Source organism: Sceloporus undulatus, chromosome 4, assembly GCF_019175285.1.
Source record: "Sceloporus undulatus isolate JIND9_A2432 ecotype Alabama chromosome 4, SceUnd_v1.1, whole genome shotgun sequence".
Taxonomy (NCBI): Eukaryota; Metazoa; Chordata; class Lepidosauria; order Squamata; family Phrynosomatidae; genus Sceloporus; species Sceloporus undulatus.
Window position 1 is genome coordinate 40,686,674 of NC_056525.1, and position 27,520 is coordinate 40,714,193.

At 39.8% G+C, this 27,520-nt stretch overlaps 2 protein-coding genes across 6 annotated transcripts in view; one reads left to right on the top strand and one right to left on the bottom strand.

Moving 5' to 3' along the window:
* ZNF341 (zinc finger protein 341) overlaps window positions 1–11,485 on the bottom strand; it is a 33,008-nt gene extending 21,523 nt beyond the window's left edge. For 2 of the 3 annotated variants that reach the window (XM_042465045.1, XM_042465044.1), the window contains exons 1-5: window positions 11,421–11,485; window positions 7,381–7,491; window positions 5,903–6,087; window positions 4,204–4,353; window positions 780–1,013 (exon numbers count right to left, since the gene is read on the bottom strand). In XM_042465045.1, the coding sequence (XP_042320979.1) occupies window positions 780–1,013; window positions 4,204–4,353; window positions 5,903–6,087; window positions 7,381–7,491; window positions 11,421–11,451 (711 nt within the window). In that variant the 5' untranslated portion in view covers window positions 11,452–11,485. Of the gene's footprint in view, window positions 1–779; window positions 1,014–4,203; window positions 4,354–5,902; window positions 6,088–7,380; window positions 7,492–11,420 lie in introns of those variants that run through there. The other variant, XM_042465046.1, reaches the window with a different exon arrangement.
* Window positions 11,486–17,146: 5,661 nt separating this feature from the next.
* PXMP4 (peroxisomal membrane protein 4) lies at window positions 17,147–27,206 on the top strand. 3 transcript variants are annotated; one of them, XM_042463890.1, is made up of 6 exons: window positions 17,147–17,311; window positions 19,103–19,165; window positions 20,950–21,148; window positions 22,078–22,268; window positions 24,809–24,864; window positions 27,072–27,206. In XM_042463890.1, exons 1-6 carry the CDS (start codon window positions 17,199–17,201, stop codon window positions 27,137–27,139), a joined length of 690 nt encoding a protein of 229 aa, XP_042319824.1. In that variant the 5' UTR covers window positions 17,147–17,198; the 3' UTR covers window positions 27,140–27,206. The 3 variants fall into 3 exon arrangements, 2 of the variants coding, with proteins under 2 accessions (XP_042319824.1, XP_042319825.1); XR_006103568.1 differs by having other exon boundaries at window positions 17,150–17,311; window positions 22,078–24,864; XM_042463891.1 differs by having other exon boundaries at window positions 17,150–17,311; window positions 22,078–27,206.
* Window positions 27,207–27,520: the final 314 nt, after the last annotated feature.

Consider the following 27,520-nt stretch of genomic DNA (forward strand, 5'->3'; position numbering starts at 1 on the left):
GATGATGATGATGATGATGATGATGATGATGATGATGATGATGATGATGATTAAAAATTATTTATATTCCACCTCTTGCTATGGATCAACTATGGTTTTCAGACTATGTCCTGGAACAGATGAGTCAAAAGAAGTGGCTTCTGGCCGATTTGGAGGCGTGACATTCAAATGATGCACACCTCCAGCGTGGCCTGAAGCCATGCCGAAACTGCATTCCAATCCTTTGGATCAGAGCAAAAAGGAACCAGGATAATCCAGCTCTTGAAAGCGTGGGTTGGATCCTGCAGCGACGACCCAAATGGCGCGATAACAATCTCCTTGTGACCAGAGCGGACTCAGGCCACTCTTTCCTGCCCATCTGCTCCATACAGTTTCTAACATACTGTACTTTTTTCTGTTTCTCCATAAATCTCCCCTGCCCGTAAAAACAAATACATCTCTGCCTCCTGGCTTTGCTTTGGCATTCCAGTACTTGCAGACAGTTACATGATGTTCCCACATAATCTCATTTAGCCTAATGATGAGTGCCATTTTAGTAACCTCTCCATATCAGTCAGTTCCTATAGCCTATGCTGCAAGTAATTTTACTTGTTCTCTAAATTCGCTGCAGATGGCTGACTTCTTCTTGATAGATTATTTACTGATTTACTTATTTACTGATTAGAAGATAACCTTATGTATTTTGTTATGCTACTCTCAAATTTGTTTGGTAAATCATCTTTTGGGGTTGGGTGAATCAGAAGTAGCATTTTAGATAGCAAGCACAAACCCATCTGTACCTCCATAGGTGGGTAGGGCTGCATTCCCAGATTCTGTATCTCCACTGTACCATTCCCATTCATGGAGGTAGGTGCACTATACACTTCCACAACTCCACTGCTACCAGCACTGGCCTGACCTGGTGCTCCAAGGGTTGGAGGGGGAGGAGGGGGAGGTTGAGGTGGTGGTGGTGGTGGAGGCGGCGGAGGTGGTTGAGAGAGGTATCCTGCTCCAGCGTGCATATTCAGGCTGCTCTAAAAAGACAAAATGAGGAATTAGCAAAACTTTGGAAAGAAAGCATCAAAAAGATTTGTATTCAGACTCTCACCTCCATTCATAAACATTATTATTATTATTATTATTATTATTATTATTATTATTATTATTACCATCATTATTAGATACAATATAACTAAAATACACAAAAGGCTAACATTAAATATAATTGAACTATCAATAAGATTAAAAACTATTTAGAATATGTCATTAATAAAAAGTAACTTGAAAAGATTACAGTTAAAAGCAGGACATCATCCTATTAAAAAAAACCTTTTTTTGTCTGCTGATGGAAGGATACCAAGGAGCAGGCTATTCTAGCCTTCAAGAAGAATGTGCATGCAATGCACATGTGACCCACCCAGGTATTTTATTGTAAAACTCCACTGCTTCCAGAAGCCGTTGTTAAAGCCCCTGGCTGATTGTCTATAGTGAACAGAGTAGGAGGAAGAATGGGGTAGGAAGGAGGAAAAAATGAAGACACACATGCTGGAGTGTGCTGGAAGAGAGAAAGATTATAGAGACAGAGGCAAAGAAGGAACAGAAATTGGAATGGGGTAGCCTGAAAAAGCAAACAAGCAAGGAGAATATGTGGCTGGGAGAAGGAAGCAGGATTTAGGAGATGACAAGAGAAGGGATGATTAAAGATGGAAATGCAAGTAAGAAATGATGAAAATAAGTAGAGAACAAATGAATCAGTGAGGACAAAGTAGGAGCAGAGTTTGAGAGATGAGATTACAGCATTACAAGTAACAAAGCAGAAAAAAAGAAAGGTGAAATAGGACACACAGCAGATGAAAAGAAAGAGGAATTTTGTAATACGAAGTATTAAAATTCTTAAGAATGAACTTCTGGGAAATATTTTCAAGAATGTTTGCCAACCTGAGAATTTTTCAGAATTCGTTTAACATATTGTAAATAATTTTACAATTTGTGTCTCTTCAATACAATTTTTTAAAAACATGGAAGTTTCCAATTGTTAAAATGAAAATGAGTTATGTCTTCTTTTCTGTACCCCAAAACTTTTAAACATCTCCTGTTTTTTTTTTCTTTTGTTAAAAAAACTAGTCTTTCAGAACTAGTCTTTCAAAATGATAGCTTAATTCTCAAAATATTCTGGTGTTTTGCTTATTTTGAGCTGATCAGATTAATGGTTTGCAGTCTATCTTAAAACAGGATGGAGCAGTTTGTGTCATTTCTGGACCGATACCCCAAAATACATCTGTTAACTGCAGAAGAAAGACTGTGGAACAGCAGAATGGTCCAATCCCTTTACAGAAGTGGGAGGGAATAGGGATGGGGAGATGGTGGGAAGACAGCAGCAATAGGGAGGGGAAATGGATAGCAAGTGTGATAGTGGTGGGATGTAGGGTGGATGAGGCAGCAGCTTCCTAGGGAGAAGATGGGAAAAGGTAGTTGTGATGGAAAGAGTGATGGAAGATTAGCTTGATGGAAAGGAAACATGGATTCTAGAATGGTGACAAATGTTCAGTAACATTCTGGAATGTTGTAAAGTTCTCAACCACTGGGAATACTAAAGAAAACTGTGTAACATTCAAGAATGAGCGAGGTCAAACACAATATTTTCTTTAGAGATCAATGAAAAATTAGAGAACCCGGCTTCATGGCCCGAAAAATCCACAAAAAAAACTATGGCTGCCAGCTGTAAAAAAGCCTTTGACTTTGCAAAAATTAGAAACTTCTCAAACATTCTTACAGAGTAATATTTTGGAGAATCTTCTCATGCTCAGAGAATATTTTCTTACAGATATCTTCACCATGCATCACTAGTGGGAAGATGAATAAGTAACATAGAAATGTACTGTGTGGTGGCAGCATTGTACAGTGGTTTGAGTATTGGACTAAGAATCTGGGAAAGCAGGGTTCAAATCCTAATTCAGCCATGGACGCCCCCTGGGTGAATTTGAGCAAGTTACTGTCTCTCAGCCTCTTGCTCTGAAAATCCCATGAAAGAGAAAATGACTGGAAAGCACACAACAACAGTGGGACACTAAACCAACTAATTAATCCATGCATTATTTTGTTACAAGCACTCATGTTTACTATGTACTATTAAGGAACTCATTCTCAAAATGTAGCATAAATGACACACACCCCCTTCTACAACAGGAAGGTATCACCAAGTTAAGACAACCTTAAGATTTGAAAACACAAAAATCACTTTGGGAGAGATAAAGGAGGGCAACTTCACAACAGTCCAAACTGGATTTCCATTGGTTCATCTTTTAAGACAGGAGTGGGCAATTTTTTTAGTCGAGGGCCAGTGAAACGTCTTAGAGACTGCATACAAGTTTTGAAGATGAAGCATCTTTTCTTTCTGCAAATTCTGCCACCAAGAGCCCTGGTGGCATGGTTAAATGCCTGTACTGCAGCCACAAGGTTGCGAGTTCAAGACCAGCAAAAGGGCTCAAGCTCGACTCAGGCTTGCATCCTTCAGAGGTCACTAAAATGAGTACCCAGATTGTTGGGGGCAAATTAGCTTACAGTTGTAAACCGTTTAGACACTGCTTAGGCGGTATGAAGCGGTATATAAATGAAGCTTGTTTGTTTGTTTTGTTTGCCCCCCCCCCCACCCTACTCACTGAAGATCCTCCAACAATGTTTTTGTGAAAAGGTTCCAGTTGCACAAATGGGAACTTTCTTTGTAAATGCATGGCAAGGGATAGAAGTGAAACGGGAAGTTCAGCCATGGACTGAAATATTTTACTGCTTTAGGATGTCAGAAAGTTTCTTTCTTGTTTCTCTCTTTATACATCACCTTTACTTTTATGAAAATAAGAGATTCCAAAACTGCACATATTTAAGCTGATGGTTTTGTTTCCCATTTCTTTTCTCAATGATTCATAATATTCACTGTCATTTTCTCTTGCATACATGGGAGTTTGGTATGGAATGGCTATAAGATCTCCCACCTCCCAACCCAACCATCAGGTTGTGAAATAACTCATTTTGTAACGACTGAAGTATACAGTGATGGCAAAAATAAAAAAAAGATTACGTACTTCACACAGGTGTTTTTTGACAGACTTTTGGATTCACACATGTATTTATTTATTTTTTACAACTTTACAGCAACTTCTCAACCTTTGGTGCTGCTTTACCAGAGTTTGTATGCATCTTAAAACAACAGAAAAACATTCTGTTTACCTGAACAGAAGGTTGTACTGCGGACATTGGTTGGTCCAGAGTTGTAAAAGCAGACATAGCTGACATCAGGACTTCATCACTTACTAAAATATTCCCTTGGACTAATGTCTGGATCAGAGGAGAGGGCGGGACCGTAATGTACGTGGAGATCTGTTAGGAAGAAGGGTTTTTTTAATTAAAAAAACTTACTTTGGTTCTCGATCTAGAAATCAAAAAATAATTCTTGTGATTCACATTAAAATAGGCTATAACAAAATTCCCAATCCCTATCTATCAGAAAGGATGTGGTAAGAAACCATTGAATACTACAATGTCTGAAAATCTTGCCTTGGAAAATACTGACAATATTTAATATTTATACTAAATTCAGGAGTGTAAAAAGCACTTCACAAATCCTTACAATACCCCTGCCTCATTAAGTTACTGTTTATGCAGCTGACTGGGGGTTAGGGAAGATGTTATCTTTGTTTCTTCCTGGAAAAAGTGGAAATATAAAAGAGAGCAGTTAAATGTATATTAGATAGGAATAAAAGCTGTCTTATATGTTAGTACTGTATATATAAGGAGTATAGTGAGCCAGTCTGGCATAGTGGTTTGAGTGGAGGACTACAACTCGGGAGACCAGGGTTTGAATCCCTACTTAGCTATAGAAACTCACTGGGTGACCTTGGATGAGTCAGACTCTCAGTCGCAGAAAACCCCATGATAGGTTCCCCTCAGGGTCACTATAAGTCAGAAACAAACGTGAAGACACACAACAACAACACAGAGTTTTGTGAATGCTTCTTTTAATCAAAGTGTAACAGAAATTTCAGGAAACTTAAATTTCTAGGATTGACAGAGCAAGAATTGTCAAGAGGATCTAGTAATTGAAAATCCATAAGTTTATTTCCAATTGTCGACAAAGGAAAACATTGAACTCAGTGGAATTCAAGTTCCAAAAAACTGAGACCCCGAACAAGACAAAATGGCTCTTTTTATATTATTCAAGACAAAGAAGCTTCTTCAATACACCTGATTGGCTAATTACAATTTAAACATACAGAATTCTTACAATCAGAACAGAAATACATGCATACATTAAAACTGCATCATCACTCCTTACCCCCTCCTTTAGCCTTCCTTCTAACCTTGCTTCTGAATGTCCTTATCTCAGTACTGTAGTTTATGTTATGTCTTTTTTACTGGTGCCAGCTTTCATCCAGGTCAAGATGCACTCATTATTCCTTTGCTCTAGTTTTTCTAAACTCCAAGCCTTTATTTCAAAGACCATCTCTCTGGCTGACAAAGGTGACTCCATCTTTCTATAGCTTTTTTATTTCAACAAGGAATTTCCACCACAAAAGGAAGATAATTCCCTCCCCACACTCTGAAATAGCAGAGCTAATGTAGTGGTTTGAGCCATGGACTGTGACTGTGAAGAACAGAGTTTAAATTCCTGCTCAACCCACTAAATGGCCTTGGGCAAGTCACAATGTCTCAGCCTCAGAGGAAGGTAAAGGCAAAAGTCCTCTGAACAATTATTGCCAAGAAAATATTGCCTGTGATAGCTTTGCCTTAGGGTCAACATAAGTAAAAAATAACTTAAAGGAACACAACAACAATTCTCCAAAATCCTAACTTAAACAGATGGTTTATGGTTATAACATTCTATCCACTGTTTATGGCACAGACATTGCAAAACATTCAGCATTTTTACCTGGCGATTGGTGGTCTGAGCCTGCTGTACTGAGGTAATGGATGGTGTGTACCCACTGTTAGCCAAGGAGACTGTAGCCAATGAGGGGGTATTGCCTTGACACTGTTCTCGCTTATGGGTCATGAATGCTGGGAGTGAGTTGAATTGCTTCTTACACTTCCCACAGAGGAATACATCCTCATCATCTGTGACCAAACAAGGGGAAAGTTATTGATCTGACTCTTGAGATTATTTTCAGATGAATTCAATAATAAATACAACTTCAATCCAAGCTTGGGAAAATTCTTTTGTTGTTGTTGTATTTTGGATTACAAAGTCTAGAATTCCTCAGATATCATACACATGTTGGCTGGTCAGTTCTGGGAGTTGTAGTCTATAAAGTAAAGTTTTCCAAGCTATGGTTTCAGCAAGAGAAATTTGAACAGAAGCAAGTGAATTGCCAAGTTTTGGTATTCTTATTATGAGAACAACCAATGTTTATTTTTCTACAAATAATTTCCATCTGAAACAAAGTTCATGCTTTACACAGCAATTATTTTTCTCTCTATGCCTGTGAGGGAGAGATGCACATTTTCAAATACCAGGAAACATGCAATGGATATACACAAGGGAGCAGGCCTGGCATATCTAGTAAACATTTGGAGATATATGGCCCAGCATAGATTAGGAGAAAGTGCCACTCTATTCTGCTTTGGTCAGGCCCCACCTGGAATACTGTGTCCAGTTCTGGGCACCACAATTCAAAAAGGATGTTGAGAAATTGAAGCGTGTTCAAAGGAGGGCAACTAAAATGGTGAAGGGTCTGGAAACCATGCCTTATGAGGATCGATTTAGGGAGCTGGGTACGTTTAGCCTGGAGAAGAGAAGGTTAAGAGGTGATATGATAAGTCCTATTTAAATATTTGAAGGGATGTCATATTGAGGAGGAAGCTAGCTTGTTTTCTGCTGCTCCAGAGACTAGAACATGGAACAGTGGATGCAAGCTCCAGGAAAAGAGATTCCACCTCAACATTAGGAGGAACTTCCTGAAAGTAAGGACTGTTTGACAGTGGAACACACTATCCGCCCTGATCCGCTCCCAGCAGCACCAATCCGCTCCCTGTAGGGAGCAAAAAGAAACTGCTCTAGGCATTTTCCTGGAAGGGGCGCCATAGGCATGCTGGCATGCCATGATGATGCCTCTTCCGCACAGCGCCATTTAGGCACTGTGCAAGACATGCATCATCACGGCATACGCCATGTAAACAGGCGTGCGCCAATATGGCACCTGAGTGGCATGGTGAGAGCTCGTAGTGTCCGGATGCTCAGCCCTCACTGTGCTTACAAGCCAGCACAAAGTGCTGGTCCGTACAGCCCCTATGTGTCATCTGCATTTCCATATAGGAAATTAGTAACAGAACAGGCAAACTGAGAGGTATACATTTTGACTCTCCACCCCCCTCCCCCCATTTCCTTTAATATGCAGACAAAGGACTCACCCATGGCCTGAATAGTGGTGGATGCATTGACAGGTTGTGTTGATGGATCTGCTACTCCTCCTTGGCCATCTAACAAGGACTGAACAGCTAAGACTGTCTGATTATCCATTCCTGAAGAAGCCAGAAATAGTGATTAGAGGATCTGTCTTTAAAAATACCCATAAATAGTTTTGAAGAAAAAACAGACAAATCAACTTGTTTTAAGACTCAAGTATATTAATCAATTTAACCCAACTTCTCTGTCAAGTTCTGCTACAGTGTCACTTTCCATTCTATGATGAACCACCAAATTATATCATACCCATCCACAAAATGTTCTCACACAACAATCTTCAAAATTTACCATGTGCATTGTTCTATTAAATCAGATTAACGTCTGACAATCCAACAAGACTAAAAAGCCTTTCTGATTAAGATGAAGAAAGATCATTTCAACGATACATAAACAGGACCCAGATCAAGAAAGCTGCCATTAAAACTGCTAAATGCTTGTCCCCTAATTTCATCAATCTAGAATTTTAGAATCATAGTCTGACCCCTTCTACACAGTGAAATTTAGGCTTGTAGTGTTTTCATTACCAGATCTATTCAGAGGTTTGCCATTGCCTTCCTCTGAGAATGAGAGTATGACTTGCCCAAGCTCACTCAGCAGGTCCTAGTCCAACACTCAAACCACTACATCACACTATTTATTTGTAAAATATATTCTAAACATTAAAGGGAAGTATTAACAATACAATGCTTCCTGTAAAACTTGGAAGTGGGAGCGGGGGGATACTTCTTATTAAATTGCAAACCTGCCATGATTGCTGAGTACTTCAGTCCTATGCAAGTGCTAAGGCTGCAGGGGAAGACTACCACTGTAGCCAATGGAGAAGGATCTTATTTTTAAAACTGGAGGATTTTGATATAAAAACAGGGGTGGGGCAGGATGTTTAAGTCTCCCCCACCCAGGCAAGATGTCCCCTAAATCTATGTGTGCTTAACCACAATTTAAAAAAAAAAACTGATTTTAAACAGCACGTTGCATACTTAGTACTGTATAGCAAGAACACAGTGTAGTGGTTTGAGTGCTGGACTACGATTCCAGGACATCATCCCCTCTCAGCCATGGGAACCCACTGGGATCTTAGGTAAGTTACACTCTCTCATCTTCAAAGGAAGGTAATGGCAAACCACCACCACCACCCCACTGTACAAATCATGCCAAGAAAACCATGGGTTCACCTCAGAAATTCGCCATGATTTTTAAATTATTTGAAGAAAAACAACAACAAAAGCAGTTTGTATCCTTACCCAGAGCTAGTCTGTGCAGTCAGCAATCACAGCATTTTATTTGAGATGAAAGGAAAGCCTAAGGCTTAAGAAGCACTAAAAGGGCTTCTTAAATGGACTACATGATGAGGGTGGTGGTGGTGGGGAACCCTCTTCTTAAATGAACTAAAATGACACTGTGGTAAAAAAAATACCAAGGGCATTCTGTGACTGGCCTGGAGAAGATTCTTACAAAGCAAGGAACTGATCAAATTATAGAAAGGCATACAAAGAGATAGCTGTGTTAATCTCCTTTAATGTAAAAAGACATAAAGGAAACGGGAGGAGAAATTTCCACCCTAAGCTTTTGTAGACTCAGCTCACTTCATCAGATGCAATGTTCTGTTAGTTTTGGTAGCATCAGCAAGATCTGGGGATCCCTGTTTCACATTTCTATCTTTTTGCAACTACCTGGTTCTATGAAACCCGTTTTCTGATAAAAAGTATTATGTTATACAAATAAAATCTGACTCTTCTGTTGGTAACATCACCAGTTTTTGTGGTTGTCTTCTTAATTCTTGGCTTGCTTCACAATTACAGCCACATTTTAAAAAAAAATATCAGAACACCTTGTGCTCCATAATCCATTAAAATAGATACATCAGCCAATTCTGAACAAAGGAATAAAATAAGGAATAGTTGCACAGGTGCTTAATAGGTAGGAGTGATACAAACAGAAGTATCCTGTGTCATGGGTTACCTAGATAGAAAACCTAATACCACTTTCAATAGTGTGCTTCATAAATAAAACCCAAACAGAATATAAGAGGATTTAGGGCTTATCCAAAGTATATCCCTGCAACATTATAACCTTTTCTGAGCATAGCTCCAAATAATAATAACTACTAATGCAAGGGCAAATGTGGAGTCATACTATTTTACCCACATATGCCCTGTAACTATTTTTTAAAAAGAAACCTCTGCTGTGATGCAAAAGTGAATATTCAGCCTTCAAAAACAACTTCTTATAGGAGCTGAAACGATATGGCTTTATAGGAGTCAAATGTGTGCAAGCTGTCATATCCTTTTCAATTCAGAAAGTAGTGTGCAAAGGTATGTCACGGAGGTCCATGCCATTACCTCCTATAATAGCAATGTAATGTTTAGAATACATTCATATTTAACCTCAGTTTTAAAAATATTCAGATTTGTGCAAATAATGTCATATTCTCCAGCATACTGTCAGTTGTATTTGAATAGTAGAACTTAACAGGACCACAAGAGGATACTCGCTATCTTTAGGTGTGTGTGTGTGTGTGTGTGTGTGTGTTTTCCCAAAAAAGAATCTGCCCATCTCTGGGTTACACAAAAAACTCTTTAGGTACTGATTGGCTAGGAATTCTGCTGAAGATCATTAAATGTCAAATCAGAGGAGAAAGATAAAAAACAGATGGCACAGCTAACACGTTCAAGCTCTACTTATGAACTTTTTTTGTGTAGGCATGTCCCTTCAAGTAATTTATAAACTTATGGTGACCATATGAATTTTGTAGGTTTTTTGTTAGGCAAGGATTATTCAGAGGCGGCTTTGCCAGCTCCTTCCACTAAATATAGCCTACAGCACCTGGTATTCACTGATGGTCTCCCATCCAAGTACTGACCCAGCACTATGGATGCAAACATTTAATTTAACAAGACATAAAGCTGCAATTGGGCAGTCAAGGGGTCAAGTCAATAAATGAATAAAGGGGCGACATGAGTGGAAGAAACCAAGATATCATTGGCAGGGGTGTCTCCTCTTGCGCACTGCATAAATAATCCAGTCTGACATTGCTTTAATTTGCCATGGCACCATGCCATGGCATTCTGGGAAATGCAGCTTGTTCTGACACCAGAGCTCTCTCTCTGAGATGGCTAAATGTCTCACAAAGCTACAATTCCCAGAATTCCACAGCATGGAGCTCAGGCAGTTAAAGCGGCATCAAACTGGATTATTTATGTGGTGTGGATGCAGCTGCACTCAAAAGCGCTAGTGGCTCATAGCTTGTGGCATAAGAAATGTAGCTGTGTCTCTTGACAATTCCCAGAATTCCACAGCATTGAGCGATGGCTGTTAAAGCAATGTCAGATTGGATTATTTCTGCAGTGTGGATGCAGCCTAATGTCTCACAAAATGCCTCTTGCCCTGGCTCCACGCTATGGAAATCTGGGAATTGTCCCAGAAACCCACAGCATGGAGCCAGGGCAGTTAAAGCGGCTTCAAACTGGATTATTTCTGTGGTGTGGGTGCAGCTCCAGAAACTCAAAACAGAAGAGGGGGCAGCTAGTGGCTAAGCCAGGGAGTAACAAGAAATGTAGCTAGTCTCTTGACAGAGGTGGCCAAATGTCTCGCAAAATGCCTCTTGCCCTGGCTCCACGCTGTGGAAATCTGGAAATTGTCCCAGAATGCCACAGCATGGAGCCAGGGCAGTTAAAGCAGTGTCAAACTGGGAGAGGCCTTCCAAAGCGACCGTCCCTCAGAGCCAGGGCTGAGGCAACTGAGGCAAAGGCCTCCCTTAGAACTCCAAGGCGGCCATTCCGCCAGGGGACCGCCGCCCTCCGCGCGCCTGGACGGCTGTTCCACCCTCCCTCCCTGCCTCCCTCCCTCCCTGCGCGGCTGGCTGGCTGACTGGGGCGTCCCCTCCGCTTTCTCATTCTCAGCCACCGTCCCGTCCGCAGCGGCGGGAGGGGAGCCACCTGGCGTGGAACAGCCACGCCCGCTCCCCAAGAGAGGGATAGACAGATACCTTCCAGCGCCTCGAATATCGCCTGCGCCATCTTGGAGCCAAGGCAGGAGCAGCCTAAATAGGCATTGTGGGAAGCACAGTCAGAGGCTGGCTCGGCCGCCAGGGGGAGCCCGAGGCCGCGCTGTTGGGGAGGGGAGGCCGGCTGAAGGAAGAGCCTCTCTCCGAGAGGGAGAGGCATTGGTTTCATTATGAGCCAGTAGCGTTTGGCCTGAAGGATCCCTTGCAGAAAGGTCTCGCTTAAGAAGGCGGCGTAGCCTAGTGTTTTGAGCCCTGGGCTAAGACTCTGGAGTCAAGGGTTTGATTCCCGTCTCAGCCATTTAATCCTAATGGGTATTAATAATAATCATCATCATAATAAATAGGTTTTATATATATATATATCTCCCGCCCTCCAATAAAGTAAACAAATATAAAATATAACACATACATAATAATAATTTTATTTATAATTAATAACTAAAAATTGCAGCCTGAGAGGAAGAGATTTTGCCAAGAAAACCCCATGCTTTATTTATTTATTTATTTATTTATTTTTAATTTTTTAAAATTAATTTTAAAAACAACATACAACTACTTACAAATCAAACCAAAGACATACAACAATAACAAATGTGACAATAATACCCCTAAAACATTTAACATATTGTCCATGATAGGGTCCCCATAAGTTGGGAACAACTTGAAGGCACAGAGTACATACACAACTACCATTCCCAGGATTCCCTGGCATCGACCAGGGCTGTTGAAACGGTCCCAAACTGGATTATTTCTGCAGTGTGTTTTGGACCAAGGTCTGCTTCTCTCAAACCCTATGTCTAGATTTGACTGCTGCTTGGATGGGAAACGCATGAGTTCAGTGGTCTCTCTGAGGAAAATTCATGGAGGATGAAGCAATCAATGGCTGCTAGTTATGACAGCTATGTACAGCCGGCCCTCCGCATTTGCGGCTTTGATTATTTGTGGTTTTGATTAATATGCTCTCTCTAGGAATCTCTGGGTCCTCCAGCGCAACTCTGCCAGAAGTTGACCACAGAGTTGTGCTGGAGAACCAAGATGTTCCTAGAGGAAGCACTTCTCTAGGCATTTGTGGGTCCTCCAGCATGATTCTATGACCGACTTCTGGCAGATGTTGACCATAGAGTTGCACTGGAAGACCTGGAGATTCCTAGAGGTGTTCTCACGGGTAAAAAGAATAGTGGGTTTTTTATTTGCGTTTTTTCCACATTCACGGGGGTCCTTCACCCATAACCTCACAAATGTGGAGAGAGCACTGTATTACCTCCTCCAAAAAATTCCCTCGCTTACTCAGGCAACCATGGAAGAGAGAAGAAAGCAAGAATGGAGAGCCCAGATGCTCCTGGCCCAGCTGTTGTAGCATTTTCTGTCTCTGTGCAAATAAGGTGGGAATCACATTCTTCCCCTTGTACTTGACAAGTTTGGAGTTTTATCACACTGGCACTAATTTCGGCATTAAAGAGAGATTAAAGCGCATTTAAAACATGCACGTTAATGCTTCTTGGTGACCACTCTATGGCAGGTTTTGTGCAACGTCATGTGAAATTGTTTCGCGCAATTATGCAATTTTTCCGGGATATTCATAGGATGAACTCCAGATCTCATTCATATGATAAACTGTCAGGCTCCTGCTTGCAGTCTCCTTTCTCAATAAGAGGCTGGGCTGTAAAAGTACCAACTTTATTGAAAATAGCGCACATACAAGAGAAGTGACTTGTCAGGAATGAAGATGCATAGTTACAGATGGGTTATATAGTCCGACCAGCATGCCCACCCCCCATAAAGCAATAATTGGATAAGTCTTTCCCACGCAGTGAGGAATCTCCTCCCCAATGATGTACGTAATGTCCTCTAGTCCGGGATCTCTGGCAGACTCTCAAAACAATTAAGTTCTCATAGGGCGTTATTCTCCTCTTTGCACCTGTGGCCTTGAAGCACAAACATCCTTCACCACTAGACTAAGTAATAATGAACCTTAACAGCCTATGAGTATATTCAAGCATGGTAATATATCCCATCATCCCACAATCCAACATACATGGCAGCATTTAAAATATAACAGCAACATATATAAACATCATGAACATAGTACCATAACATCATATAAGCAATAGCAATAGCTCCTAAGGTTTAACTCCCACTCCCAACTCAGTAACAGTCTCTGCCTGGCTGGGTAACTCCCTAACATTGTAACATTCCAAATCCTAATAAGCAAGCACAGAAGCTAACCACCAATCTACCCCCCTTCTAGCATATTCTAACAAACCAATATATATCAAACCCAATCATAAACTTATTCTAATAATATCTAAACAAAACCCTAAACTTATAATCCTTATGACAGAAACCCCAAATGAATATATGAATGCAGGGGATTTCTGACATAAACTCTGAAGCTTGGCACAGTGGCGGGGATCTTCCATCTTTCCTTAACAATGTGGAAAAGAGAAAATAGCATCATGAGTGCATGAAATAAGACCCAGCATGGTGCAGTGGTTTGAATGTTGGATACTAGGGCATTAGGAGAGCGGGGTTTGAATCCCTGCTTAGCCATGCAAACCCACTGGATGACCTAGGGCAAGTCACAGTCTCTCAGCCTCAGAGGAAAGCAAAGGCAAATCTATGAATAAGTCTTGCCCAGAAAACCCTATAACAGGGTCACTATAAGTAAGAGTTCACTAGAAGGCACATAATGTGAAAACACAGTGGAAGGCTGCAAATGGAAAATACAGGGTGACTGAAAATTATCTTTACAATTTCAATTTTATATAAAACTGAACTTGTAAAGATGATTTTGAGACACCTTTTGGTGTTGAGGGTTGCCAGCGGAAGGGGTCCCCCAATACTTCCAGTGAAAAGCATAATCCTGATTATCCTATCGATCCACACTTCTTCCACCTTCATGTGGTTGTAAGGATCTGCTGGTTATTTCCCCATTTTTGTGCTCTTTGCTTTATGTAGCTCAATTGATTCACCTCACCAGCAATAGGCCAAGAAGCATTTTTGGCTATCCTTAGTCAATGTTTTACTATTCAGAGCTTGGAAATGTTCCCTTTTTTGGACTGTAACTTCCAGACTCCCCCAGCCAGGCTGGCAAGTCCAAAAGAGGAAAAATTCCCACAAGTTTTGTTATTGCTGCATTTTCTACCCACAGAATTCAGGTTAGTGGGTGGTTTAAACATAAAACTCAGTGCAATCAATCAAAACATTTTCGATGCTAAACAGATAGAGTAGCGGAAGACAACTCTGTGCCTTACCCCCGTTGTTAGATTTAGAAGATCAATTTCTGTTAACCCTCACCATGATGTACACTTGGGTCCAAGACACACGACAAAAATAATCCATCTTGAGACTGCTTTAGCTGCCCTGGCTCAGTGCTAGGGAATCCTGGGAACTGTAGTTTATTGTAGCACCAGAGCTCTCTCTGACAGAGAAGGGCAAATGTCTCACAAAACTACAGTTCCCAGGATTCCCTAGTATTGAGCCAGGGCAGTTAAAGCAGTCTCAAACTGGATTATTTCTGCAGTGTGTTTTGGACCAGTCACTTTTGTAAATTTGTAGATGATCCAGTAGGGGGCAGTGTCAACCAGACCTTGGCCTAAAACAGATTCAGCCAACTTTTTCAGAACAAAGGTGTTTGCAGGAGAAAAAAATCAAATACTTTCCTATTACTGCTGGGTGAAAATACTGTGTCTGGCTGTCTGAAATATGATGTCTTTACAAGAAAACAGAATTATCTTAATTAGTGCCTTTAATAATTAGAGTACAACGGCTGGGTGCAGTATAAAGAGACACGAAGCGCGCTCATAACTGAGAAAGGTAACTGAACGGGTCGAACTGTCAAGATGGTTTGGCACCCATTCACATGCCTTGAAAGCTCCCAAACTGACAATCTGCTTCAGCTGTAGAAAAGACTTCCTGGTTACTTTTGACACCATGTTTTTTCTTTCTTTCCATTAAAGAGTGAAAGTGGCAGCTGCACACAGGAGGCCATGGGGAAAAATCCAGGACATTGTTATAGCTTGATTTGGAAGCAGCCGTGCTCCACAGGATTTAAAAAATAAAATTATGAAATAAGACCAAATCTTAGAGCAAAAAGAGGGGCTGGGGCTCTTCTACATTTAGATCTTATGGTCTGGGGAAAATGTCATTATTCTTATTTTTGCAATGTGCAAAAAAATGTGCTGATACACACATTAAGAAACATAGCTGTCCCCATGGATCATGACTGAATATTTTGATTTTCATGTAGTTCTACATTGCAGACTTGATAACATATTAGACTTCTGACATGTTGGATTCGACTTTAGCATTGAATTGAATGTAAATGTTCAGTGCTCCATTAGTGCATGTGTGTGCGTGCAGAAAGATCTGCATTGGAGATGGATAGATAGATTTTAAAGAGTGTATGTGTGTGTTTTACTGTTATCCCCCACTCTTTTAGCCAGTTTTATCTTAGACTGTTTTATTTTGTATCCCATTTTATTAAATTTGATTTTATTTAGTCTGTATCTGTTTTAACCCCCTCTATGAGTTTTAGGTGTGATCCAGTTTTATCTTTGTATGTATGCGGATATTTTGGTATTTTTTATCTTGTGTTTTATATTTTGTAATTGTATTTAGTATTCCATTGATATGGTCAGCTGACTAATCATTAAACTTGTTGATGTGTGTGTGTGTGTGTGTGTGTGTACAGTATTTATGGATGCATGGATATATGTGTGTGTTTACATATAAATATATGTGTCTGTGTGTGTCTATGTGTCCATATATAGGGGAGGAGTTTGTGTTTGTGTAGGGAGCCTGTGTTGCGTAGTGGTTTCACTGTTGAACTTTGGCTCTGGAGACCAGGACTCAAATTCCAGCTCAGCCATGAAACCCACTGGGTGACCTTTGGCAAGTCACACTCTCTCAGCCTCAGAGGATGGCAATGGCAAACCTCCTCTGAAGAAATCTTTCCAAGAAACCCCCATGATAAGAGTCGCCTTGAAGGCACACAACAACAATGTATGCGTGTGTGTATGTACGTATGTATATCTGCAGATATAAACCCCATGATAGGTTTGCCTTATGGTCTCCTTAACGACTTGAAGGCACATAACAGCAGCAAATGTAGATGTGTGTGTGTGTGGGGGGTGTACATATATCTATATATGCGTATGTATCTGTCTACCCCTACATATAGGCTGCCCACAACAGTGGGATATAGTTGTTGTCTGTGTGTGTGTATATATGAGTATGTGTATATTTATACACACATACATACATATGTATACTGTATATATACATGCACACACACACGTATATATATATATAGATATCTTGATATACATGTATATATATACATCTATCTAGATATGAGTATGTTTATATTTATACACATACACACGTGTGTGTATATATATATAGATGTATGTGTAAATACACACACACATATATATACATGCAGACACACGTGTATATGTGTGTGTGTGTAAACATACACGTGTGTATATCTATCTATAGATACGAGCATGTGTATATTTATACACACACATAAATTTAAAACCCATAGACAAAGACACGCACACTAGATCTACTACTAGTATCACCAACATTAAGAATGAGAATGATGGTATTAATAACAGTATCCTCTCCTCGTCTGCCTTTCTCCGGAACCCCAGTTGGCGGGGCGCGTCTTCCGCCCGGACTCCATTCGTTGGACTCCACTTCCGGTCCCTTGGCGCTTGGGGGACCGGAAGTGGGGTGCTCTGGCCGGCGACCATGGGGGCCAAGGCGATGCTGAGGACCGCGCTCTACGCGCTCAACTCCCTCCTGCAGCAGCGCAGATACCGGGCGGCGCTGGCTGTCCTGAAGGGCTTCCGCAACGGAGCCGTGTAAGGCGGGGCGAGGGGCGAGGGGAGGCGGCCTCTCTCTCGCGCGCGCTGCGCCGGCCTAAGGGCTTCTGGCAGGGCGACCGGGCGCGTCCTCCATTTCAGCCTCTTCTGTCCGGGAGGGAGGCATTCCGAAACGGATTTACATTTAGAGGAGCGCTTTTTAGCATTCCTTTCCAGGAGGACTCTCCTCCATTTTGAGCAGCACTAAGAAGCATGAGTTTTATATTCATAGAAGTACTTTAGCGCCTTTTTTTCTGTCCAGGAGGAATTCCAGAATGTCCTCCATTCTGAGCCTGACTAAGAAGCATGAATTGCTACCGATGCGAGCGTTTCGAGCTTTTATTTGGCCGAGTCCTACATTTTCTTGGAAGTCCTACATTTTTGGCTCCTTGTCCTCCTCTGGGCTTATGACATCTCTTCATCCTGCTTTATGTAGCCACTTGGGATGGGGACTGGGCCAGATGCCCTCTGATTCGCATTAAGGACCAATCGTAATTAAGAGCCAATCCTTAGCTTGGGTTTCCATCCCGGCCGGGGCCTTGTGGTTGCCACCATCAGCATTGCCATTATTCGTTTATTCATTCCTCTACCCTCTTTTCCTGAGGCTGGGTCTCAAGGCGGCTTACAACTATTAACAAAGGTGGTTTTAAAACACAAACAATCGGGGGAAAGAGCCTCTGGCTATGGCTGCATCCTCACGGCAGAGTTGGACACCACTTGAGCTGCCCTGGCAGTTTGTATGTTTTCACTATACTGTATTGTAATTGTTTTAATTTCTAAGCTGCCTCCCAGAGAAAGAGGAGGAATCAATAAAGATAAAAACGAGGATGATGATATTCAATGAACCTGAATTGCTGCTGAATCCTCTTGCCTTTGTCTTTATATCCTATATCTCTAAAAGTCATCTGTTCTTTACTATCTACTCCAATAACACCAAAATCTACAGTCGGGCGATACTTTACCAGAACTTTTACCGTTCCTATCCCACCATTCCCCAGTTTATTTGTTAAAAACAACCCACCTGCTTCAGCTGCTGTGATTGTGTTAAACTACCATTTCATTCTTTTGACTAACACACAGTTTCATTTTGCATCTGAGCTTTCTCTGATGTCTAAAGTTTGCCATAGCCTGGCTTCTGCTTCTCTCATCTCAAAGTGTTTTGACATTTATACCCTTAAGGATTTCAGTATTATATCTGGCCAACTGTGTATTTTCCATTTGATTTACCCATAGGGAGCTTTTCTGAAGGATATTTGTGTCTTAATTCTAGCCATCTAGTAGCTTTCAGAGTATGCCCATTTGTATTTGCATTGTAAGCTTTTGATAAGTCTTGTTTTAGTCACTCTTCTCTTGCTTTACATAGTTAATTACCTTGGAGCAAGGATGTTATTTTACTTGTCTGTGAAATGTTAGATGTCCAGTGATTTCCATTTTAAAGAAAATTGTAAATGTGCTGGAAAGTAAGTTCAACTAAAGCAAGTCAGAGCACAAATAATACTTTTTTACAGCAAGGTTGTAAAGTTTAAAATTTCAGACTTGCGTACTGTGCTAAGCAGCCATTTTAAACTTCTCTTGCTACTACAACATGTTCTTATTCTCCTACTGAAGAAAGTTACTTGTAGAGCAAGTCCAGCCAGCTTGTGCAACCTGTTTGCCTAACATATAATAGAGATGTTTTCTCTGCAGACGTGGCTGCTTTATGGCTAATGAGACACATATTCATAGAACAAAATAACATTGAAACATTATTTTTTGTGTATTTTATGTATTTTCTTTTTTCCCTTTTGGCAGTTATGGAGCAAAAATCCGTGCCCCTCATGCGTTGGTAATGACATTTCTCTTCAGGAGTGGAAGGTACATCTCTGTTGGTCTGAAATCTATGAACCATTTATTTATAAGCATGATTTGATTTATTTATAAGGGCATGTGAAGTTAAGCTCTTGTAGTTATTAAAAATAATGCTTTCTGAACATGTTGAATCCATTGCTATGTATTTTTCACGTGCTTTTTTCACTCTGTCTTTTTGACAGATTAACTTTTTCTTCTTATATTAGACGAGTTATCTGTTTTTATTTGTAATTAAGAGACTACCAGTAATACTTTTATAAGGTTGTTGCCATCTTACTGGTATTATTCAAACCAAACTTTCATTAAGGATTTACTTGGTAGTAAATGAATTTAGGAGGTCAGCCTAAACCATCAATATATGCATGAATATTTAGAAGCAAGTCCTTTTTCGTGTCTCATCTCATAAAATTTTAGGTGCTATCCAAAGTCAGCACTAGCAGTTTGGAAGTAACAGTGCAATACTGTGTATGTCTTCCCAGAACAAAGTAGGCCCACTGAAGTCAGTGGCATTTACTTCCAGAAGCTGTATATAGAATAGCTGCCTGAGTCCCGTTAGTTCAGGGAGGCTTTCTACTGAAAAATCATGCATGTAATTTTAATATTAGATGCCATTAAAATGCATGTCTGAATTCCAAGTAAGACAAACAAATCAATCTATACTGGATGTGGAGAATATCTGACTGTGGGTCCAAATCCAGTCCTTCAGGGTCCCCAGATTGTCCATCTCCTTCCCCACCGATATCACTGTTCGTTGGTTTCCCAGCTCTGTTATGCCTCCCCCCCCCCCAATATATATAAAAGCTTTAATGCATATTCTAGGGATTAATTACTGAGAATAAGATTTAAAAGACTTATGTTGGTATTTGTTGTCTCATCTTTTTGTTTTCACTGTACTCATGGAAATGTGATCCCCAAGATTATGTTTGATCATTTGTTGGTGCTGTGAACTTGGTATTCCCCCTTCCTTCTCAGAACCCAGAGGTTCCTCCCCACAGCTTTCCATACAGCCTTGGAACCTACCCACTGGACTAATCGTTCTGTGGCTCATGTGGAACCCACAGGATCAGAGATGTATCTGACTACATCTTTGTAACATCTTTATAACTAAAGGTGGCTAAGGGGACACAGACAGACACTCCAGTGCTCTGTTCAGTTCCCATTAGTCACAGAATAGCCATGAAGGGAGGGCTTCTGAGGCTGCTTGCTAAGTCCAGGGGCTGGTATATGGCTCAGGCTAGCATAGGTTCACATATGGAATTACTATACTGTGCTGATCCATATAGGATTTCAATCATTGTTGGTTTTATGTATAACATTTTTAAAAAATCTGTTTTGAGTATCCTTGAGTCCTAAGTGTGGGACTTCACAAAAAAAAATCTCATGTTTTATTACTTTGTAACCTCACAGTTTACCACTCTTGTTCCTCCATCGTGTGTGTGTGTGTGTGTGTGTGTGTGTGTGCACGCACATATAAAACCATGAATTTAGTATATATCTTCATATGCCTGATAATGGGGACTCTTAATTCACAAATGCATATGACTTAATAGAGGCGTTAGTCTTTAAAGTTGTACTAGAAGCTACTGTATTAGTTATGGGAATTTCTAAAGCTTCAAGGCTGACTAAATCTGCAGATTGATATGGGTATGAATATATTCTCTTTTTAATTCTCACTAACTTTAAATATGTGTCAGTAGTATTTTGCTATTGGCACACAATGAATTATGGCTATTTGGACTGTTTGTATAGTTTATTATGTGTAATAATAATTCTTAATTTCTTCTCTTCAGTTTAGGGGAGAAATTGAAAGCCATTATTCGGGCTACTTATACTCATTCCAGAAACCTGGCCTACTTTGTATTCACATACAAGGGTCTGATGGCCTTACAGTTGCGAGTGCAGGGGAAGAAGATTCCTTTTCACTCCTTTCTTGCAGCCTGCATTGGAGGCTGGTTAGTGTTTGGGGAAAATAATAATATTAACAGCCAGGTAAGCAACTTTGTTGTGTTCTGCTGGATTTCTGTTTCTGCCCATCCAATGCATAATTACAATCAAGTGATAAAAATGATTGATGTTGCTTTATTTTGCTCTTCTGTTCTGAATTTCTGTTTATGCCCTTCCAGTTAAAGCTTTTAGGCACAATAAAATGAACTACTCCATACTCTGCTGTGTTCTATTCATTGAAGTGCTAATGATAATAATGATGGGAAAGAAGTTGTTATAGCAGAACATTAGGAGGTCTCCCTTGCATTGCTTAGCTGCCTATTTTGATCAGGCATTCAGTGTGTAAATACAAAGTGATTCAAAAACAATGGTGCAAGACTGAATAAGAACAGTTTTACTTTTGTACCATTCTTTTTTAATCCTCTGGTATAATGGAGCAACCTCTCTCTCTTCCTGGCCCAATATGTTGTTTCTGAAAAATTGCAGTTCATGATATTTTTTGCAAAACTAGACATATATGGCAGAAAAATAATCTGTTTATATTGCCATTGCCAAGCCAGGGGCGGGGAGAATTGGGACTCCAGGGAAAAGTTTGTTTATTCGGTATGTAGGCCACATTTCCCCACAAAAGTGGATTCAAAGCAGTTTTCAATTATGTAGAACAAATGCAATTACATATGACTTCTCTTCAGGAAGTGTACTTTTCAGGCAGGTAAAATTGGAAGAAAATAGTAACATTGCAATTGAGCCAAGGTTGCACATGCAGTCCTTTTTTCAAGCAACTATATTTTATAACAGATGTATATGAATCCATGTTAAAATGCCAGCATTCCAGTGAAGAGAATCCAAAAATGCTGTAATAGAAAATAAATTGGTATAACAATTGTGATGATGTGAGCGAAAGACTGCTTGAAATAATTTGGCTTTTGACATATATTATTTGTCTTACAACATTCACATTTCCCCCCACACAGATAAACATGTACCTGTTGTCTCGCATCCTGTTTGGTTTGTCTCGACTGGCAGTGGAGAAAGGTTACATCCCAGAGCCAAAACAAGATCCTTTCCCACTCTTTGCTTCCCTGGTTTGGGGGATTGTTCTCTGGCTCTTTGAGTATCACCGACACACTCTACAACCATCATTGCAATCCTCCATGACCTACCTGTATGATGACAGTAATGTCTGGCATGATGTTTCTGACTTTCTTGTATATAACAAAAGACCTGCTGCCAAACAGTCTTGAAAGATTTTTGCATAATGGCACATTCCAGCAGCAATACTTACTTTTACCTGTACAGATTTTTCTGAAAATTTACTGTGGTTAGTGTTTAATGTGAATCTCTACTTCAGTCTGGCCATAGTGTTTTGTGTTAGCTGCTGGATTTTGTTGATTACAGCTTGAAAAGGGGTCATTGCAAGCAAAGTTGTCTAAAATGTTTCTTTGTTCTGCAAAAGACCATATTTCCTTGTCTAAAATAAAGAGTTGTAGAATTGCTTTGTGGTTGGGAAAACATGCTCCTAAGTGCACTGGTCCAAAATGCTTTGATTGTGATTTACTGCATGGCAGGGGGTTGGACTGGATGGCCCTTGTCTCTTCCAACTCAGTGATTCTATGAAAATGGAAGAAACTTCGCCTTTCATTTTCTAAATAACTGTGGAACTGCTTTGCAGATGGAAAAATAAGCTATAAACAGTTCATTTAAATACTTGAAAAATTATAGTATCTTACATAATGCTGAAATGCCAGATGATGTAACTAACTCTCTGGTTGCTTACATGCACTGAATCCTTCCCTGCTTCCTCAGTGAGCAATTGCAAAAACAAGACAGTTGTCTCCATGACAGATAGTAATATATAAAGATTTAGGATTTTGTCTCTGTAAACATGGTACTTGAAAACCTTTGATTTATCTTCTTTCCATATTTTCTATTTCTGTTTTAAGGATATATAACAACCTGTAAAGGTGCATTTTAAAAAAAGACTAAGGGGCTGTGTAGATGAGAAGAGACGTTTCTCCTGGATCATTGTCACCGCAACTGCACAGGCGCAGCAACAATCCACTCCAAAAATGAGCTGCGGAACACAGCTCATTTTCCATGCCGCTGCCAAGGTGCCATTAGCACCCTGGAGCGGTGTGGTGACGTCGCTTGTGCGTTGCGCTGTTTGGACGCAGCGCACAAGGCATGTCATCAGCATGCGCACCATCTGAACGCATGCACACCCAAAAATGGTGCAGGGAAAGCACAGAGCATGCGGGTGCTCCACTCTCCCGAGCCCTAATTTCGGACCCACGCCGCTGCAAAGCGGCAATCTGTACTGGATCTAAGTTAATATTTTTTAAAAGGCAAGAAGCAGAGCTAGAGTTTGCTAAAGATACATGCATCCTATGGTAGCTTTTTTAAAAATATAATCAACATTGTATAGAAATGCCTGAGATTTATTGGTCATACATTCCAGGTTCAAGAGTCAAAGATGAAGTATGGTGGTGGTGACGGCAGCAAATGAATTATCTACATTTGTTATGATGTTCCTCATTATTGGTGGGGTGTTTGTGTTTCTGTAATGTTGGAATACTTTTCTTTGTTTTAGTTCTTTTCATCTGAAACCAAAGATGCAGTTACCGTATACACAACTACAACTGTCTCTGCTATATACACAACTACAACTGTTGGAAAATTACACTTTGGCTCTAAGAATATCTTTGCTTAAAATGCTGTTGATTAGCAATCTGCTGTCACAGAACCAAATTTATAAATGGACCATTAAAATGACCCTGCCATCACACTGTCTTTGAACACTACACCAGGAAGGTTTCATAAGTAACTACCAAAGTGACAAGGGAGAGAATGGTAGGGTATCTGGGTACTATGTATCCCTAAGTACTGTATGTTGCAAACAGTGAAAGCAATCCTAGAATTTCATATTCCAAATTATATTTATAACAACACCATGTGATAAATATATTTACAACCACACCATGTGATAAACAATGAGAATTATCTATAGACCCTTCAGATATAAAAAACAGAATTACTAATTCAGAGTCCTACAATGTTCGAAGTTCTTCAAGCCTCTGCTGTAGAAAACATCCAGTAGCAACTAGACAGGCTGATAAAATGACATTGCAACTGGTCACTGGAGTTCCATCAAACCTTCATTCTGAAGTTTCTATTATGATGAGTTGCAAATCAGTGGCATTCAGAAGGAGGCAATGTTTTAGGTTACAATGGGTAGCATTTCATGTAACAATAGGTAATAGATGACTACCTCCAGTCATCTACATTTTTATATGTAAAGAAAGCTAGAAAATATTTAAGAATTACTCAGATAATTAGTCAAATAAATGAAAATATAGCTATATCATTTGGCTTGGTTACAAGAGATTTTCCTGCATTAGCCTTGCACAAGGTGGAAAGAATGGCACTGTGGTGTTTTGTTTTTTAAAAAGAGTTTGAAAACAGCTTGAAGCACATTCAACAAAATGTAAATATAAGGTGATTCAAAAAGAATGGTGCAAGACTAAATAAGGAAGGGAGGATTTTGGAAACATTGAGTTCCATCGTTCCCAAAATATCGGTATTACTTCCTGTTTATGCATCTCTCTGCTTCAGTATAAGTATATATCCTATCCATGCATTCACTAGATCTGAAATGTCCCACCTTATAAATTATAGTATCTGACCTCAGTTCTTGTTTCACTTTAGAATAGTCGTCATGAGTTCTGTAGGTCTGCTGTGGAGAAAGTGTATCCAAAGTGCAGGTACATGATCTACTGTAGTCCCTTCTCAGTGGTATGGATGTGTGCTCTTCTATATATGTTGTTTAGACATTCTAGCTGTATAATGGGAAGATGCTGGTTAAAGAGCATTTAAAGTATTGTAAAACATGGTTTTTATTTTCTAAAAAAAAAAAGACTGGTTGAGGTTTTTCACTGAATTTCTTTTTGTCTTTAGTTGCTAACCATCTTCTGATGATTTAATTTATTTTTTAATCTCTGGGCCAATGATTTTTCTAAAATTATAGGAACATTCTGTTGTTGAGTATTTGTAATATTTTTGTCATCTGTTCCCCACCCCATTTCTCTGCACTATTTGTTTCTTTGGCATCCATATATCGTATATCCATATATCCTTAAGCATCAGTCTTGATCAGATTATTTGTATATGACTGTCTTTTGATTGTTTGAGTCTTAACTACCCCATGTAAAAAATTGCAAACCACTATGCCAACAAACTCCCTGTCATATGGCATAATTATGAAAGGACAAATTCCTCAACATGGGCCGTCTTCTTTGGCTTTCACTGAATTCCTCCAGCCCTCACCAAAACACATTTTTGTTGCCTCCATGCAATGTCCCTATTTTCTATTGCCCGCTTCTCAAACAACTGCCAGTAATTATTTCTAGCTAGAGACTTAGGATACTTTTAACCGTGCCTGCAATATCTTTCCTTAACTTCCATATATTTTCTGTTCTCCATCTCCAGAATAGTAATACCAAGTTTTTTCTAACAAACTGTGTGAAACTTTGTCTGCAATTCACAGAGCACAGATTTGCCATAAGACAAATCAAACTCTGATCCCACCACAACAGCACCCTTTACATATCTGTCTGTGACAATTAACTGGCCTTTTTACAGATTGCTTTCCTGCTGTGTAAGGCTAGAATGCTATGCTGCAAAGTCAGTCAATTTCCCAGGGAGGTAGCCAGAATAATTTTCAACAGTGTTTAACATCTACCACTGTTCCTTTGGCCCAGTAGGCGAGGTTGAATCCCTTCTGCCACTAATGTGACTAAACAATGCCAGTGTGTGCTGATGAAGTGAACTAGAAGTAATGGGTCTGTCTGAAGACTCTTGGATACGGATGTTCTGTTCCTCACTTTTCCAGATTGCATTGTTTAACAGCCTAAGTGTTCTGTTTGGTTTTCATGCTAATAAGAAAGAAACACAAACAGAAATAAGGAGGCCGTTTGACAACCCACCTCCCAAGCAGCACATCAAAATTAAGCAAGTCCCAACTATCCCTACTTGGAAGATCAAAACAGACATGCACTATGTTTACAACAGCTCAACGGTGGCTTCTCATTGAGGGCACAGCTCTTTTGTGTTTTGTTCAACATGAGAGCTTGGTTCCCAATGCTAGGCTACTATCCATCCCTATGATTCTGTTGTGTTTAAACAATACTGTTTCTGTGAAGTGCTAAAATAGTCCAAGAAGGTAACAAGGGATTGGAGAAGCAAGGAAGGTGAGAAAGGCAGAACTGAATGCCTGAACTAGTTCAGTTGCTCAGGAAAATATAATACTGTACTGAAGTCATAAAAGCAAAAAGCTGAAACCTCTTTATGGCCTTGTACATATTCTACAAAATCTGGAGTTTTGCTAGATGGTCTATGATGAGGTATATTTGCAAGTCTTGATTGGCAGAAAATGAAATATTATATATAGGATTAGGTAAGTGCCTTGAAAGTGCCAAGAGCCTATAAGTGCCTTTCTATTAATCTATACATATCCTTGTGGGAGAAATCTTTTTTTTTTCTTTATATGTCATTTTGTTTTTTCCTACATCAGCCACTATACACAATACTATACCTACAACTGTACTGTATCTATACAAATTTTATATGCCATTGTATGACATTTATACGTCTGTTTCTCCTTGCATATGGACCTTAAGAATCTACCGCCAGTTTTATCTCCCTAACACATGGCCACCTTTTTAATTCTGTTATGTTCCGTTTCCTTTGGGTTTGTGTGATGTTTCAAAGTGTTAACAGAAAAATCGAAAACAAGCAACACTGTTGTACAAAATTAAGCTGCTATTTAGTAAGACCTAGCCAAAAAGCCAGCTAGATATACCTTTTACTTGATAGTGGAGTAGCAGGAACAAATGAAATACAAAATATCTGTATTAAAATGGTCTTTCTCTGTAACATTTTTCCCCTTTTCGTTGTAATTGTTATTTTGTAGGGGTGGTCAACATGCATCTTGTAAATTCTTGTAAGCGTCCAGAGAATGCCAGCTTTCATTCTGAATAGATGTGCCTGCTTCTTATTACTGTAAATGTTACCGACATGGAAAACACTAACGGATTGAGCACAAAAGGTGATTTAAAAAGTGTAAACTCCTTTTTTCCCCTAGAGTTCTTAATTGTATATAAGTTGGTATATCAGAATTCAACAAGTTGATTTAAGCTTTTCATACTAAAAAAATAATAATTGCAGATTAAGGATCTTCTACAATTGTAACATATCTGTCAACTGTAATTTGGCATCTGCCATCTTCATTAAAATGATATGCAAATTATGGAGAGCAATTAAATATGTATATTAGCTGCAGCTGTCCAGTTGTCTGTTTGCCGGTAGGATCTTCCACTATCGCCAAGTTGCCTGTCCTTACTCTAAATGATTGATATTATA